Here is a 16543-nt window from a genome sequence, read left to right as displayed (position 1 = left end):
CCAGTTCAGAACTGTTTAGAATAAGCTTTAGAATGAGTTCAGAAGGATATTTCATAAGAGAGTCTTCATGGAGAGCAGCACAAGAATGAAGTAGCCTCAAAACTTCCAAGGGTATAGCAGTGGCATGCAACTAGCTAGGAAACAGCAATTTTGCCTCAGTAAAAATATCTTGTGTGAAAACAGAACTGTTTAAAAACAAAAAAGAAACCCACAGACAAAGAGAAAACAAACCAACCAAACCCAGGCTTTTAAAAACAGTGAGTTGCTAAGGCTTTTACAGGGGGGGTGGGGGGAAGCTGGAAAGGAGGGGCAAGGTAACAAAATGAGTTCCTTAGGAAAGTCCATTATCTGGAAAAAAATTGAACTACTTTGCATAAAAGTTATACTCCTACATCTCTCAGCTGCTCTTATCTTTGTTCTCACCATCTCAGGTTCCATGTGCCTGTTTGACTCTCCAACCCGAAAGCTAGGACATTCCCCTGAAAAATACTCACACTCTAGTCCCTTCTTCTGCTTCCACTTTATTTACTAGAAGGTGATCACAGTCTAAGGAAGAAATGGAGCACTCCCCTGCCATGGCCCAGGAAAGGCTCTGACCCGAGTGAGAGTACCTTCCCCCCGACCAGGGCTGAGCTAATCCAGCTCTACTCCCTGCCCAAGCTCTCCAGGAAAGAGAGAGAACATCCCCAGCAACCCAAAGAAAATTGTCCATGTCACACAAAGTAAGCAGCTTTTACTCTGAAGAGGGGAAAAAAGAGCCTTACCATTTTTAAAGGTGGACAGTTCAGATTGAACTAACTGTAGCTTGGTTTAATTTTATGTTTTTTTTTTTTTAAAAGCTAATTTCCTGTCGGGTTTGGTAGCCAATGACTCACCTACGTTCAGAGATGAGGTTAATAGCACAACCAGAAAGCCAGCCTACAACTCCTCTTCTCCATCCTGCACTTTAATCATGCTTAACTACCCCCACCCCGACTCTGCGGGTACAGCAATACTCCAAGCACTAGACAAAAGCAAGGCTCAGTCAGTTTTCCTTTATGCCTGTAGAAACTGTCATAACAGAAGCAGTGAAATCAGATCTTCTAAGTACCCACTCTTCAGGGGCAACTCCTGCAGCTCAGGGCAAAGCAGTAGTGAGCGGTCTGGCAGAAACTATGTCCAGCCTCTCCCTGGTGAGAGGGGGGATGTCATGATGATTAAGGCAGGATCCTGTTTTGTGAGTTTATCTCCTGTCTGGTTTTTCTTGAGGCACAGGGAGCCCATTGGGCTGCCAGTGGCTGCCCTTGCGCAGGGAGAAAACTCAGCGTTCATTTTCCAACCAGTACTGCTTAAACTGTCAGTTTCCTACACGCTGCAGAATATACATTCATTCAGCTGCTTTCTCTAATTTATATATATAAGGGTTCCCAGGTTAAATTTTTAATCTCAAAATCTAGAATTTACCATGGACAACCTGGAGCTTCTAATGTACATGCAGGGACTGCGTAACATGTATTACATCCAGTACTGGGAAGCCGAGGAGGGCTTTCCCTGCAGCTGGCTTCTTGTGTACCAAGTCAGAGCGAGTGCCCAAAATCCCTAATGTATGTCATCAGAAATTATCACGCAAACATTGGCCTAACTGACAACTTATCTAGTGGGAAAATCAAAAGTAAATGAGAAGAAGGAAAAATGACTGACACAATGAGGAACCAGCAATTTGTCATTTGGGGTGTTTTATTAGGCAGTTTGACAAATTTCCTGCTGGTTAGCTGATTAAATTTACATTTCCCCATTTTTAATCTTTAATTTATTTTGTACTCAAATATGATTGTTAGTCATTAATCAATAAGGTTTAAAGTGTTCATGATTAATGGGCAATGCTTTCAGTATAAATAAGAGATTCTGTGATGCTGGGATTTACCTCACTCTAGAGATTGCAGGATTGCTCTGAGTATTCATTCCCTAGTTACAATAAACCGGAGCCAGGAGGATTGATGAGATTCTATGCTAGTGGTGCGATAAGATGAAATGGAAGCAGCTATTAGGGATCTGCATGAGATAATGATGAAAGAGAAACAAAAGAGTTAATGAGACTATGCTTTTCATACGATTATGTAGTGTCAAAGAGATTAATGAGTCTCTGTATTATAGATAAATAGGGATTTATAGCTTCTATAAAGTAGAATGAAGTGAGACAGATTATTGAAATTACCACCTCCTGCTGTACCAGGCTTTAAAGACTCAAAACAATAGAAGTAATGAGCAGCTATCAAAGGGTTAATGGGAGTCTGGCTGCAGCTGCAGCCACTAGGAACTGAAGAGTTTCTGGACTTCTAAGCTTACACTCCGGTAAGTAGCAATGAAAGGGTTAATGAAAAGCCTACATGCATCGGGATGCTAATTGTCAAGATAGTGCATTACTTGCAGAAACTAATTTGATTACTCGAAACTCCCACTAAGGATGCAACGCTTGTGTCCATTCTGTCTGCCAGGCTCTGTGAAATATGAAGAATTAAACTCAAAATTCATGTGTGATGAAGTCACTTTAATTTCGCAGCCAGCAGAACACTGCTCCGGTGCCCACCGTGCAGAGGGTAGCCCTAGATTTCAACTTTCTCTGTGAAATCCAGGAGGCAGAGTAACCTGTTACTTGCTGCTGCTGCGCCCCCCCCCCCCCCCCCCCATTTTCTGCCTCAGCGCTACAACTGAGTCATTCTGTTGCCCATGGCTCGTGGGTATACAGTGTTCCTGCAGCGTGCTGCATTATTTCTTAGTTAATCTGTCAATGTTATTTTCTGTTAACGCAGACGTGGGGCTCGCTTACCGTGGCTTTGTAGATACTTGTCGAAAACCATTTGGAAAGCCTTAACTATGCATAAATCTGCAGAGTGAATGTTTTCTTTCATTCACTTGCTCCTATTATTTGATTTCTTGTAGGCCTCTGCAGCAGAGATGGAGAAAATAAGGTAAGTGAGACAGTTTATTTACATCTCATTATAGACAAGAAATGTTTTATTGCACAATGGACGATAAAGGCTCTTGGAAAATATTTTGCTTAATATGATCAGTGTAAAATACTGGATTGCATGATGAGGTACAGAGAAGCTGTGTTTTAGAGACAAAGAAAAGGAATGTGGTTATACTAGTAAATCGGTTTTGCAGACATGTCAATTCAGAAGGGGTGTTTTACACACAGACATGTTTTATTGACAGATGCAGAGGATATTTGATTATATAAATGGTGTAGTCACTTGTCCATTTACTGCAAGAGCCTGCCATTCTGTTTAATGAGGAAAGTGGATCAATAATTCATGAAAAAGCTGAAGAAAATATAGGCTTGACTTCAAAGCATCTAATTACTGTGGTTTGTTTCAGTATAACGCTGTAACATTGGTGCTCGATTTCCATTTTATATTGTGTACCAGCCAGATAAATCTCGTCTCCTCTGTGTTTAAAATTTGTCATACTGTACCAGTTTCTCAGCACATCTCTGCTTTAAGCAAAAGGAGATGGCTTTTATAAACATATAAGTTTCCCATCTCATGTCTCAGTGCAAGTCTGCTTTGGGGGATATTGCTTTTGTGTATGTTGTTAAGAGAAAAAGCAGCTAGCATTCTGGCCATTTTTTAAAATCAAAACACATCTATTAATAAAATTCCCAGGTATTATCAAATAGATAAGTAGCTGCCGAACTTTTGATTACACTTTCAATGTTTTAACGGAGCCTATTTTAATACCCCAAAATATTGGCCACGCTCTTATTTGGTTTTACTGGACAAGCCCAAATTCCTTCTCAGAGCCTAATGATTCAGTTTGGTGGGTGGCAACTATTGCCCAAGCACAACTTTTTTAGATGGATTAAGTTTGGAACAGCTATCATAAGTTAGTTAGAAAGGCAGAAAAGTTGTAGAATTCTGGGAATAACTGGAGGAAAAAAAAGACAATTGTGAAAGAACAGATTTGACAGTGTTTTGCAAATTCTGGACTGGAAGCAAAACTGGTTTTGGTTTGAGAAGGATGAGGAGGTTAATTCTCTTACAGTGGACTTGAAGATGCATATCCAAAAGTTCCTAATTTATTTATGAAGTGTTTTAGTTGTACATTTACGTACTGTCTCATGTCAATGAAAATGTTATAATTTTTGATCTGAAAGGAAAACTTTGTGTAATATATTATGGTTTTGCATGTAAACAACCGCAATGTAATGGTAAAGCCTAACATTAACATGAGTTTTTCCTGAGTAAGGACTGAAAAGGTACCTCAGGATATAGTCCTGCATTTAGCAAAACTCTAAACATGATCACCTATGGCATATACACACTTATTTCATGAATAACTGTTAGAAAATGTAAGCAAATATCTATTGATATGCTCACTTGATAAGCGTGTGCGCATAAACGTGGTACAATACTTTTGATACTTTCCTGAGCCTGCCTTAGCCACTGCTTTTAACAGAGAGGCTCTTGTCACATTTGCAATAGGAGACTAGGAGACTGCGGAGCCCAGGAGAATAAGCTCAGGAACGTATTTAAAAAAAAAAAAAAAAAAAAAAGGATGTGCTATGACAAGAGTATGCAACCTTAAAGGTCTGTTTTCCTAGCACCCTGCTTTTGCACCTCTCATGCACGCGGTAGTTCTTACCTCGGTACTTCACGACCACTAGGTAGACGGGAAAACCCATACTGCCCCACTGAAGAAAGTGGGAGTTTAGCTACTAATGCCAGCAAGAGAAGGGTCAGGCTATGTCAGGAGCTTGTTAATGAAGTTTTCTGTTTACATTTCCTGCATATAAGATTTTTTTCTGACAGATTTTCCCCCCCAATCACATAACCCAGTGCAAGGGGCTCTCTGTGCTCCAGAGCAGAGCAGCAAGCCAGCCTAAGGGAGCTTCAGCAGCACCACAGCAGGGAAGTTGCGCTGCTCCAGCCTGAGCTTTGCCAGGCTGTCTGGATAGTAGCTACCGTGGATGTAAACTGATAGAACCCTTAGCAGTTTAAAGAAACAGAAATACAATCTGAAATCATTAAATACCTGGTGAACCTACAGACCTAGGAGAACTACTTTTTTTCCCCTGGACCTACCCACATCTGGCACCCAGGTAAAGACAGATAATGTCTCTTAAGCACAGTGGTCTTGGGGAGGCCATAAGGAAAGAAAGCCTAAAGTCAGGAGAAGGAAGAGAGGAATGGGAGTGAAAGGAGCAGGCCAGAGGAAAGAAGTACTTTTTTGCCATAGACAACACATAGAAGTCAGCATAGCATCACAGGAAGAGCCGTTATCACATGGCACTTGGATATCTTCTACCCTATTCCCCCATCCCAGCTCCTTCCTCACTCTTTCTGTGACCAGGCAGGAATGTGTCCCCTTGCAACTGGGAGGCCAGGGGCCAGAGAGTGAGACCAAGCCAGCTGCCGAGGTGAGGTGCACAGAGGGTGCAAGGCTCCTGAGGAGGAGGGGAGAAAAGGGTATCTGAAATTAGCCAAAGAAGGAATGAAAGTTTCTCTTTTTAGAGAAATAGGAGAAGAGGAACAAGGTGGATATACACAAGACTACCCAGGCACCTGGAGTGAAAGCTCCCTGGGTTAAAAAAATCTGGGTTTGCTTTCCACAAACAACTTCAAGATAAGGAAATCTTAAATATGAAAAAGAGGTGCAGAGAATCACGCTTCTCGGAGGAGACACTTCACACTGACAGCCCTCGAGAGCAAGAAGTCCAAACATTTTTAAAAGGCAGCTCTAAAAACCTTTAGGTGAGCTTTGCACATTCTCCAGCTCAGTGCATCTGGAGCACCCACAAGGAATGGGGCAACCAGGCCCACGAGAGACGGAAGGGCAAATGCAGGAGCCTCCAAAACTGATCACCCACGCTTTAATCAACACAGAATTCACTGAGCCAGGGCAGCACACGCAAGGGTGTAGTGAACTAATATACCTGTCAGCATTATGGTCCTTCACTCAAAATCCAGTTGGAGAGAAACAGTTCACCTCAGATAATGCAGTAATAACTCCCCTTGCAGATCTAGAAGCCACTGTGACCTGCAACGTCACTCCCTGTCCTTTTCAGCAGTAGCTTGCTGTGACAGCATCACAGATGTAAGGAGCAGCAGGAAGCAGAGGTGTGAGGTTATCAGTATTTAGTCCGATACAGGGACAACTTCCTCTAGAAGTGGAAGCATGCTATTTAGTGCTGAAGTTGCAGCTAGAAAAATAAGCTGCTGAAATGCAATCTTCACACTCTGGACAATTCTTAGGAGTACATAGTTTTTATAACATCTCACGTTACCAATGTATTAGGCAGGAAGTAAAGCTAACTACTAATCACAGATCCTTTGGGGATCTGCACTTATGTAGGTTGGCAGAGTATGATTATACAGTAACTTTAAACATTAATTATTGTTGACCACAATCTTTTAAATACAGGTTTTTGGAGATGGTTCCTTATCATATCTATAAAAAAGGACTGAAAAATTAAACTAAGTTTCAAATGTATATATGCTATTTTGACTTTTAGTACTGTGCTGTCTTTGGCACACATATTCAAGAGGAGTACATGCCTTCTGTGTCTTAGGCCTTGCAGATCCATAGTGGCTGGCATACAGAAGTGTGACTACTCAAAAAACTGTTCATTCAAGTCAGATTTAATCCATAATAAGGCTAGATGTGTGAATGAGAGACAGCTGCTAATTCCACTGTAATTCCAGTACAAATTCACACAGTAGCTCTTTCTATGCTTCCATTTAATCCTGCCTGAACTAAAGATTATAACATTCAACCTCTCAAGTGAAAGGGTTGTCAGCTTTGGCATAAGAGACTTCGAGACTTATTTTCACACACACATATATACTGGCCAGATTCTCAGTCTTTCTTACAGCATCTCACAGTATTGAGCAGCATCTCACTCCACAGGGAGTGACAGTTAAGGTGATAGATATTGTTCAATAAAAGCTCTTTCATTTTTAATTATGTTCCTAAAAGTTTAAGTGACAATTCAGAAACTCCATAAATCAAAATTCCTAGACCTAAGCTTTCAAGATCTACAGTATGCTAAACTTTTATATAAAAGTACATAAAATAGGTCACATCACATCACAGACTGCCAGACTCACAGAATTAGCACCAGAATGGCTTGGGGTTTTTCTAGATTATGATACATCCATACGATTCCCCAACTGAGGATTACATTAGTTTAGTAATGCTAACAGTGGTACTTCTCCTAATCGCCCAGGGATCTCTGATGGAAGTGATTTGAGTCTCACAAGAAACCTGTAAAGTAGCATCTTTATTTCCTTGTTTTGGAGCGGATGAAAGCAAAGTGATATTTTGCACTCAGTGCTGGTAGTAAGTCAGCAGTTCAATCCAAGCCTCCTGAATTCTCAGATCTGGACCTTTCTCAAGCACGTTTGAGTGCATCTGTGGTAAGGAAGAAATATCACTCTTATAAAGGAGCGTCAGAAGCATGTGCAGCCCTTTCTGTGGTAGTATAGTAAAAATGTGAATACCTTCTTAAGTGCCCGCTAGATCATGCTGCCTTCCTTGTACATAGTATAAATATAGCCCTCTTCATATGCTAATGAACACGTTGCAATTTCCTGCCATCTCCACCTTGTCCTTGTTCCTGCTCTCAGCTGGTATAGACATAGATTTTACCATAGTTACTTGAATACAAGGAGGGGAGTTTTTCCAGAGCTACCCTACAAACATGCTTTACTTTCTACATAAGTCTTGCCTTTAAATTCCTAGCTGATATGCTGGGAGCCACTGCCTCACAGGTGTGATACCACGGGACAGCAGTCCCATGGCACAAGGCAGCAGCTCCAGCATCTGCTCAGCAAGGCCTGCACGGTCTCAGCTGATGCTGGGACTTGAAAGCCTGGCTGAGGGTACAGGAGAAGAGATGGCACAGAGCAAGCTCAGAAGAAATTGAGCATAGGGAAGTGCTGGTGTGAAAGGGCCATGAGTGCAGGGTCCTTGGAGGTTATGGTAGAAAAGTCATCTAGATTGGCAGATGTTCAAATAGGTAAAGGAGGTGCTCATTTCTCTCCACTTCACAAGATGGTTTTATCTTGCAGGAAGTTCTGGCAGCAGTGACAGCCCTGCAGTGCTGTTTTAGCATGTCTGGTTTGTTCATGCTACCATCCAGAGTATGATTGTAGCACAGCATAACAACACTCCTTTCTCCTCACAGGCTCCAAGTGTGGTGGTTGTCAACCAGAGCAATGGACATGCAAGGATATACCCGTAGCTCCCTAGGGAACAGTAGCCCTGAAACTGGGATTGTTTAGGTCACAGAGCCACGCTGATCCACTCATGCTAGCAACTCTGGGAATTTTGTTAATGCAGCCAGGGTGCCATGACCTGTAGGCTTGCGTGCTCATCCCAATTCATTTTCACTGCTTCTGTTAACTGTGCTAGTCAGTAAACTTGGCAGGAACACCCTCCAGTCCAGGGGAAATAGTGCTATATTGTCCTACATCCCTGTGCAGAACAATCCTAAGGCACTGTTTTGTCTCATCTTCTTCTCCTTTGTTCTAACCACCTGGCTCAGACATTGTCCCTTATACCTCATCTCCACAGAAACCTAAGACAGAAGCACTGGAGCAAAAACGAGGTTTAGTGGTTTGCAGCAATGCACTCAAAGATCACACCACCCTTCCAAAGGGGGAAACTGAGCACTGTTGCATCCCAGTGCCCCAAAACAAATCCTGTCACTTGGAAGACCAAGCTAAATGGTAGCAATACTGGTCTGGAAGGAATCACCTCCAGTCACCTGCTGTAACAAGTATGGCATCACAATATCTTTTACCTCTAGGTAAATATCCAGACAAGCATAAGCATCCAGCAAATAAGAAACATGACAGGAGCAAAGGGCAGAATAGAGTCAGGTTGAATGAAACCAGGTATAGCAGTGGAAAGTGGCCTGCAGGGACAAGTGGGAGCCAGACAAACATCTGAAGAGACTGAGGAAGTAGGTAGGAGGAGATGAGCCATGCCATCAAACCGAGAACTGCAATGAGTCATGGGAAGAGGCTGGACCTAGGTGATACCAGGCTTACAGTATTATAATGCTCTGCCTACCCTTTTCTTGCAAGGCAAAGAGCATTGCTGAGCAATGCAGTGAACTACTCAGAAGGAAGGGCAAGAACAAGAAAAAAAAAAAAACAGTGGGCATTTTGAACAAATATTTAAGGAAAATAAATTTTTTTTAAATGGTTGTGATTAGTTCAGAACTTAGTGATACAAGGAGTAGAGCTTCCAGAACAGATTTTTTTCAAAGATACAATAATCCCTGGTGGTCAGAAAAATCAGAATTGGGAAAATCAGATGCTCTCTGCATCCTCTATATTGCTAATAGCATCTAAACTTCATGTAAGCGCTCTGACCAAAACTGTCTGAGAAGTTTACTGAACAATGAAAGCAGAGACAAAGCTTACAGTGGCAGCAACTGCAACAAAACAATCTTATAAGTTTAAGAACGTAAAAGCCTCCAAGCTGCAAACCCCAAATGATTCAAGGGCAGTATAGTTTTGTGAACCGTGTTTGAGCGTGCTTTGTGGTAAAATCTAGTGCAATTTGAATGCTTGCTGGTGCTACAGCACACAGACTGATGAAAGGAAGGAGATAGCTTGCCGGCAGCACTTTATTACAGCCCTTTGCAATTGCTAGCTCCACTGCTGCTGGCAAGGCTTAGGCAATTTAATTTACCAATCAGTTTTTGATTTACACACAAGTAACTTCAGAATGCATTCAAATAAAAGCTATGTACCTCCAGATTTGATTCAACTTTCTTTAAAGATCAAGAGTTTGAAATAAATTAAAACTATTAAGTTTTAATTTATAAGAATTAAATTTATAAGAATTTAATTTAAAAGAATTCTCACATTTAACGGGGGGGGGGGGGGAGGGAGAAATTGCCTTGACATTTTAGTTATGGACCAGACCTACCTTAGCATGAAGCAACCTGTGCCAAAAACACAGGCACTAGTTAGTGAGCAATAATCACAGTTTTCAGAATTCATGGAAGTGAGGGCTGTATAATTTACAGAGCTCTTGAGAAAGACAGCAGAATCCTAGGTGTCTGTAGGTCCTTGCAAGGAGACTTTTTGCATGTGTATGACCATTCTACCAAGAGTCACTGCTCATTAGTTGCGTTCTAGTATGGCCACCCATATTGCACGAATGTATACGAGCTCTTAGAGCATGAATTTCTTCATATATGCATTTGCAAAGCTCTTAGAAAAACCACAGAGAAAGCTAACTGTCTTCCTGAACTTGCCCAGCTATTGCTATGTCAGCAGAACTATAACCAAGAGGCTGTGTGTCAGAACACACACACACCTTGTGTAGGCAACCTGCATCTCTGATGGCAAATAGCATTAGGGAGGAATATTATGGCATGGGAAACAAAACTGTGGCTGACTGATTTACATAACATACTAGAACATCAGGAATACTCACATGCTATTTAGGCTAAGCAGAGCAAAAGGCTACCACATCTTGGGTTTTTGTTTTGTTTTGTTTGTTTTTGAAAAGAGAGCAGCTTGAAGCTTTTTCTGGAAGTCACTGAGCTTTTGGGGGGAGGGGAGGGAAGGGGGCTCTGCTGTGTGAGAAAGACTGTCACGTCCACAAAAAGCTCCTGTGACTTAGCAGTTCCAAAGTGCTCCTCTGAGCTTGACAAGACCAAAGTTTTGTATTCACATCAGGGGAAAGGGGCTTAACTTTGAAGTTTCTACACAAATTAGGTCAAATAGATGAGCTCATTTTATGTTTCAATTAGCTTTGATTGCTATTTGGACAAGAGGATTGGTTTAAGGAGCTGTCTATTTTTAAGGCCTTCCAAGAGCTGTACTGGAATTCCCAGCAGTGAATGGCAACTTATTCTCCTCTCCCAAGAGCTCCTTCTCACAATAGGCAATTTGAGGAGATAAGCAATTGGCACTCTTCTGTTTTATGCCTTTCTGTTTAAGCAGCGTTAAATCTTTGTGCTGCCATTTAAATTAGGGACACCAGCTTACTCAGGGTTCTGCACAAACAAACGTGGTTTTCAATGCTTTACCTACATAGTCTACAGGTTAAAAAAAATCCTACATATCTGTATAATTGGTCTTATTGTCTTGCATAAGTATTAGTCCTACAGGTGCAGGCACTTGAAACAATATCCAAATAGCACCAAATGCATGACAAATGACTTTGCACATGCATATTTAGTTACATTTGTAACTGCCAGGTCATCTGCCCTTTGAGATACTATTTTGTCTTGGTGTTCTCTTTCTATTCTGTAAGAAGGAAGTAGTATTTCAAGGGAGTTTAATCAGAAAAAGTCCAGACTGACATGTAGCAAATATATTTCAAGATTTAATACAGATCCTTGAGTGGCCACGTATAAATGCTTTGCAGCCCTACCCGGTTGTTCTTACTGACTCAACAGGGAACCAGTAACAAAGTATATTCACAGAGTGAGGCACATTCTTCATGACTGGAAAAGTGTTGTTTTCTATAGGAAAATATAGATTTTAGACTGCATGCATATAATCTGTAGCACTGGAACCATTCTATTTGGATTCAAAATAAATTGTATGCTTAGATTTGACTCTCAGCTTGTGAATAGCAATGATGCTTCTATTTGTATTTGCATTTTGATGTAGACTGATGCCAGACCAACAATTAAAATGTGAAAGATCAAGAGTCAAATACTCTGAAAGCAGAATAAAAATGAAAAACCCAGCAAACTAGCCCAAAGCAAAGCAAGTAGAGTGAAGAAAGCCAGAACAGCAATGATATTTAAGTAAATTACTTGAAGAGCAATACCGCAGCTCAGCACACAGGAAAGCGTGATCATCCCAGTCAAATGAAGAAAGTCCCAGCAAAAAGTCTTTATATGAGTCAAAAGCAGCCATCAGTCCTACAGCCTTACAATGCTGTACTTGCAGCCTGTTGTTGCCTTTTGACAAGTCCTAGTTAAAAAAAAATAACTGACTTGACTTATTTTTGTCCAAAACTGTACAGCAGCTGGTCCTTGTACCCCATTTTGCCACCATCTTACAGCCCTTACACAGTGCCAGGCAGAGCCACATGGGGAAGTGCTTCGTTCCTCAGCCTGCATCAGTGGTATGGCCCTGCCAGCTCTCAGCCTCTGCCCAGCAATGCCACTTTATTTCTGACCCCTTAGAGGCCTTGAGCAAGAACAAAGCTTCTCTGCTTAGCCCTATCCTCACTGTACCAATGCCACCAAGAGGACTGAGCATGGAGGGCAGGACGCCTGAAAGCATGCTGGAAGTGTGGTCTCGGATAGCCTAGCTGAAGGTGGAAAGTCCCAGGCATCCCTATGTGCTTCTATTTTCCCAGTTAAGGTAGGCAGCAAAGTAATATCCTTGCCCTGCAGCTGGAAGCAAAAGTTAGAGGAACTGCTGCAACAAGGGCCAGAGAACCTTTGCTAAAAGTGATGTTCTCAGTTGCATGTTTTTCTACTGCTCTGGTCCTGTATTATTCCTTCATAAGGTGCAGACAGTTTGTGGCTTCTCTTTATGTAGACCGTTTGATATACATAAACTCTTTTACTACTGGAGGAACCAACAGCATGAAAGCTCCAGCCCTTTTAAGAGATGCAGAGTCCTCCCCAATCACATGGGATGGAACAGCCAAATTCAGGAATTTCAGCTTTTCCATGGGGCAGGTTAATAGCCGTCTGCATGATTTGGGTGGTAGCTCTGGCAGCAGAGCCTACAGGCAGGAGAGAGAGGAAATGAGTCGTAGATAGAAAAGATCGACATGAGTTGTTTAGGGCCAAATTCAGCTGAACTGTTTAGTAACTGCAAGCAACCCCCATCCCACATTCTCTCCTTCTCTGGCTCTACAGGAGAGATCACTAACTAGAAGTCATATCTTAGAAATTAAGTTTACGAAATCATAGCACTGAACAGGGATTCTGCTAACAAATGTTACTTTACTGGGGTAAAGCTGTCATGTCTATTGCACACAGTGCAAATAGTTCTGGGTAACAGGCACATCCTGATAACAGGAACTTTTTTTCTTGACAAGGCTGCTGATGCAGATTTTTACAGTAACTGTAGGCTTCGCTTGCTTCCCTTTAACTGTGTTATACTTATAATTTGACAACGCCTCAGTAGATTCAGTTACTAGAACTGACAGATTTCACATGCTATGAGCTTCTGCAAATTTTTCTTTACAAATCAGATTGAATATCGTCTAAATGTAAAAGAGAAAACCTCTCAGAGATGTCCCCTTAATTCCAGCATACAGTGCACTTGAGGACATGTGAGAGAAAGCAAATCCAGCCCTTGTTGTTTTGTATACTTTGAAGGACGTATATTCTAGTCTAAAATCATTTTCTTACACAGTGAAACCTCTCCCATGATCCAGAACAACTTTTATTATAACCTAGCAACATGCAGCAAGCAAGTGACAACAGCTACATGTTCTTCGGATTCAGGGAACATGGAAGGCTTCAGTTATAGTTTTGATAGTAAAATTCTAATTCATGCTTTACTGGTAATACTGTGTGGACTGGACTGCTATACTGAGACTTTGCACTCGTTTTACATTCCCATCTCCATCCCCTGATGAAATCTTCAAATCCTATTGCACAGTAAAAACAAAGTTTACCAGAATTTTCATTTTAAGGTTTCTAGCAGCACTGAACTACTAATTATCATGGCAAGCAGAGCAGACAGTTCTGATTAAATTGCCAGACTGGATTTACAGACTGTCCCATCTTCTTATTCATCTTCTCTATATACACATTATTGGGAAGGCATCTTAAGATATAAATAGGCATAGATATGGTTGCATGCTGAATTCAGAACAACTGAATGCATCCTTGGAGGACTCCAATTTTTCCCAGAACTACAACTCTGTTTTGAGCGTTATCTACCTCATTATGCATAGATTAGTTACATTACGTTATTAGTTTGCACAAACCACACAGAAACTGAGAACTGCTAACTATACTTTTGCAGAGAGCTTAATGGAAGTAGAAAGGGACGAGACTCCAGATAACATTCTCTCATCTAAAAGACAATGTTGCTATTTGCACATTTTTCACATTCATATGAAGAACAAAGCTTTCACATGATACTTCTGTCATTCACATCCAGAATGTTGCCTGCCAGAAGTCTGCAATAACTGGAGCCCTTGCTGGAGTACACCTACAACATGAATTCATGGCACAAAGCTTCTAAACTATTTAAGGCTTTCCAAATCCATCTAGAATATGTTTCCTCGTCTTTTTACTATGAGCCACTGAACTGGAGATTAGTTAATTACAAGTTTTACAATGGCAGAAGACATTCTTATTATGAGCAGAATCAACAAAAACTGTTATCCTTTTACCAGTGGCAGCTCTTAAAGAAAAGCTACATTTTCTATTGCCCAGTTTCTTCAGCATTAGAAAATAGGGCTTGCAGGGTCATGCTCCAACCTGCTGAACTTAAGGGTGATTATGCACTGGAAAGAGGAAGTTTAACAGGCTAGACATTGATTGCACGTCTGCTTGGAATCTGAGTTGTGGAGGAGCTGAAGTTACTGAGTTGAAAACATGGAGCAAAGTCTAGAGCCCTGAAGGATCCGATAGTTTTAGCCTAAGGGCCCTGGTAGCAGCCAGAGATATTACGATTCTCTCTGAAGCAAAAAAATTCTGTCTCCTCAGGACACTCATCACCCTTGCTAGAGTAATGAAGAGTTTCAGCTAGAAGCTGGCAATCTTTCATGGGCAGTGTGCCAGACTGTATTTTTTGTTCCTAATTTAGAGCTTAAACATGTTGGTAGACAACATTGAGGAGCTGGGAGCCACTGCTTCTCTCAAGATGCTGTGGATCCCAAATCCCAGCCCTGTGCTGACCCTGTCAGACTTGTCTGCAGACACTAGTGAATTTCAGCCTCTGGGAATCCCTTAGAAGGAAAGTTTTACATGTGTGCAGATTATTGCTGTCTCCTCACCACCACCCTTCTTACTCATTCTGCATCATTCGACATTTTAACATATTGCCATATTAACCACTAAAAGTCTAATCTGTGAGCATGACTTCAAATTTATATTTACAAGAGTAGAGGTGCAGTGGCATATGGACCACCAGCTGGTGAGAAGTAGGAATGGTACTTTGTGGAGTTTCAGTCACTAAATGAATTAAAAAAAAAAAAAAACTTCTGTACAGTTAAAAAGTCAGAGAGAAAAGCTTGGCTTCTTGGAACTGGAGTTGGTTGAAAGGATAACCACGACCAGGCCAGTACCCTGAAAGCACACAACCCAGAGATATTAAATAAAACAAACTATTTTGTTTAATATAACAGGTAGAGCAAACCAAGAAGTTTCCTGCAAAGACTGAGAACTAACACCACAAAGAGAGCGATGGAACAGAGCAAAAAGAGATGACAGTCTGTTCCTTTTAAACAGGAGGATCACTTTGTGATCTAGGGTGGCATTGAGGGAAGTGTCTTTTTATAGAGGTCACAGCCACCTACCCTCAAACTCATTTTACTCATCTCCTGCCTTTTTCTCCTCCCTCACCTTAGCTTCATGTCTTCTCCTCAGGCTTGTGTCACCCCTCCACCTCCTGGAGGAATTCTCCTAGTGCTGCATCAGCAGCTTCACCTCTTCCCCTCCCTAAATGAGGGCTTAGGTCCGCTAAATATCTGCACCAGACCTTCCCCACCTGAAAAGTTTCTAGGCAGGTTAATCACTCATTTAAGTTACTAAAGCTTGAGTGTCCTCCCAGGAAACAGTTCAATCTTTCTCATCCTGACTATCTGACTGATGTTCTTCTCAAGAGTTACTGGAGTAACAATGGTGATCTCCCTGCCTAAGTTCACACAACTGTAACAAAGATTAACTATCATCACACTTAAGAGATTGAGTTTCACTAGTTTCACTTCACCAATCCATTTCACCAACCTTCCTGCTTTACCTATTTCCCTAGAAGGGCAGAGGGGGAGAAATCCAGATTTTAGAGGACAGTTCTTTGGCCCTTCAGTTGTGCAATGCTGCCAAATATCTGCTCTCCTATCACCTGCGTTCTGTTTCCTACTAGTCCTGCAAGTCCAAAAATAGCTCCTGCAGCTTTTTCAGAGATTCAGGAAGAGGGAGTCTCCTATGGCTCCATCTATGCAGCTGCTAAACAGAAGCTATCTTTCAGTAACAGGGACCTTTCTAGGAGAAAACAGTAAACAGGGGAAGGAAAAAAAAGATTTGGCAAGAGGAAAGATTCATAGATAAACATTTCTTGTGCAGGAGAAGATACAGAAGAAAAGACCTGTTCCTTCAAAAAACAGAATATTGTCTGGGGACTATTAAATAACAATATAACTAATTACCAAGATAATTATCTCAAACTGGAGCACCAAACAGCTGAAATACAGAAGCTGCTGAGAGTACTTACTATAGTAAATTACTGAAATGCTTCTTATGCTTCATTCTATTGAATTAGGGCACTAAAAGAAGTGTGCTACATTATTTCTCTATTGACTTTTCCACATGCAATTATTTATTATTAAATTCATAAATATGAATCAGACAGGAAGGTCAAGTAACTAATGGTTCTGGAGCCTTGTC

General features: G+C 41.3%; 1 protein-coding gene across 1 annotated transcript in view; it reads left to right on the top strand.

Annotated features, from left to right (window-relative positions):
- The window catches only part of BEGAIN (brain enriched guanylate kinase associated), a 150157-nt gene that overhangs the window by 32765 nt on the left and 100849 nt on the right, over window positions 1–16543 (top strand). The window contains exon 2 of the mRNA XM_068947059.1: window positions 2920–2948. Within this exon, the coding sequence (XP_068803160.1) occupies window positions 2920–2948 (29 nt within the window). The remainder of the gene's footprint in view (window positions 1–2919; window positions 2949–16543) is intronic.

This window comes from Struthio camelus, chromosome 5 (genome assembly GCF_040807025.1).
Source record: "Struthio camelus isolate bStrCam1 chromosome 5, bStrCam1.hap1, whole genome shotgun sequence".
Classification (NCBI taxonomy): domain Eukaryota; kingdom Metazoa; phylum Chordata; class Aves; order Struthioniformes; family Struthionidae; genus Struthio; species Struthio camelus.
The sequence above is the reverse complement of the archived record's forward strand: the minus strand, read 5'-3'. Positions and strand labels throughout refer to the sequence as shown.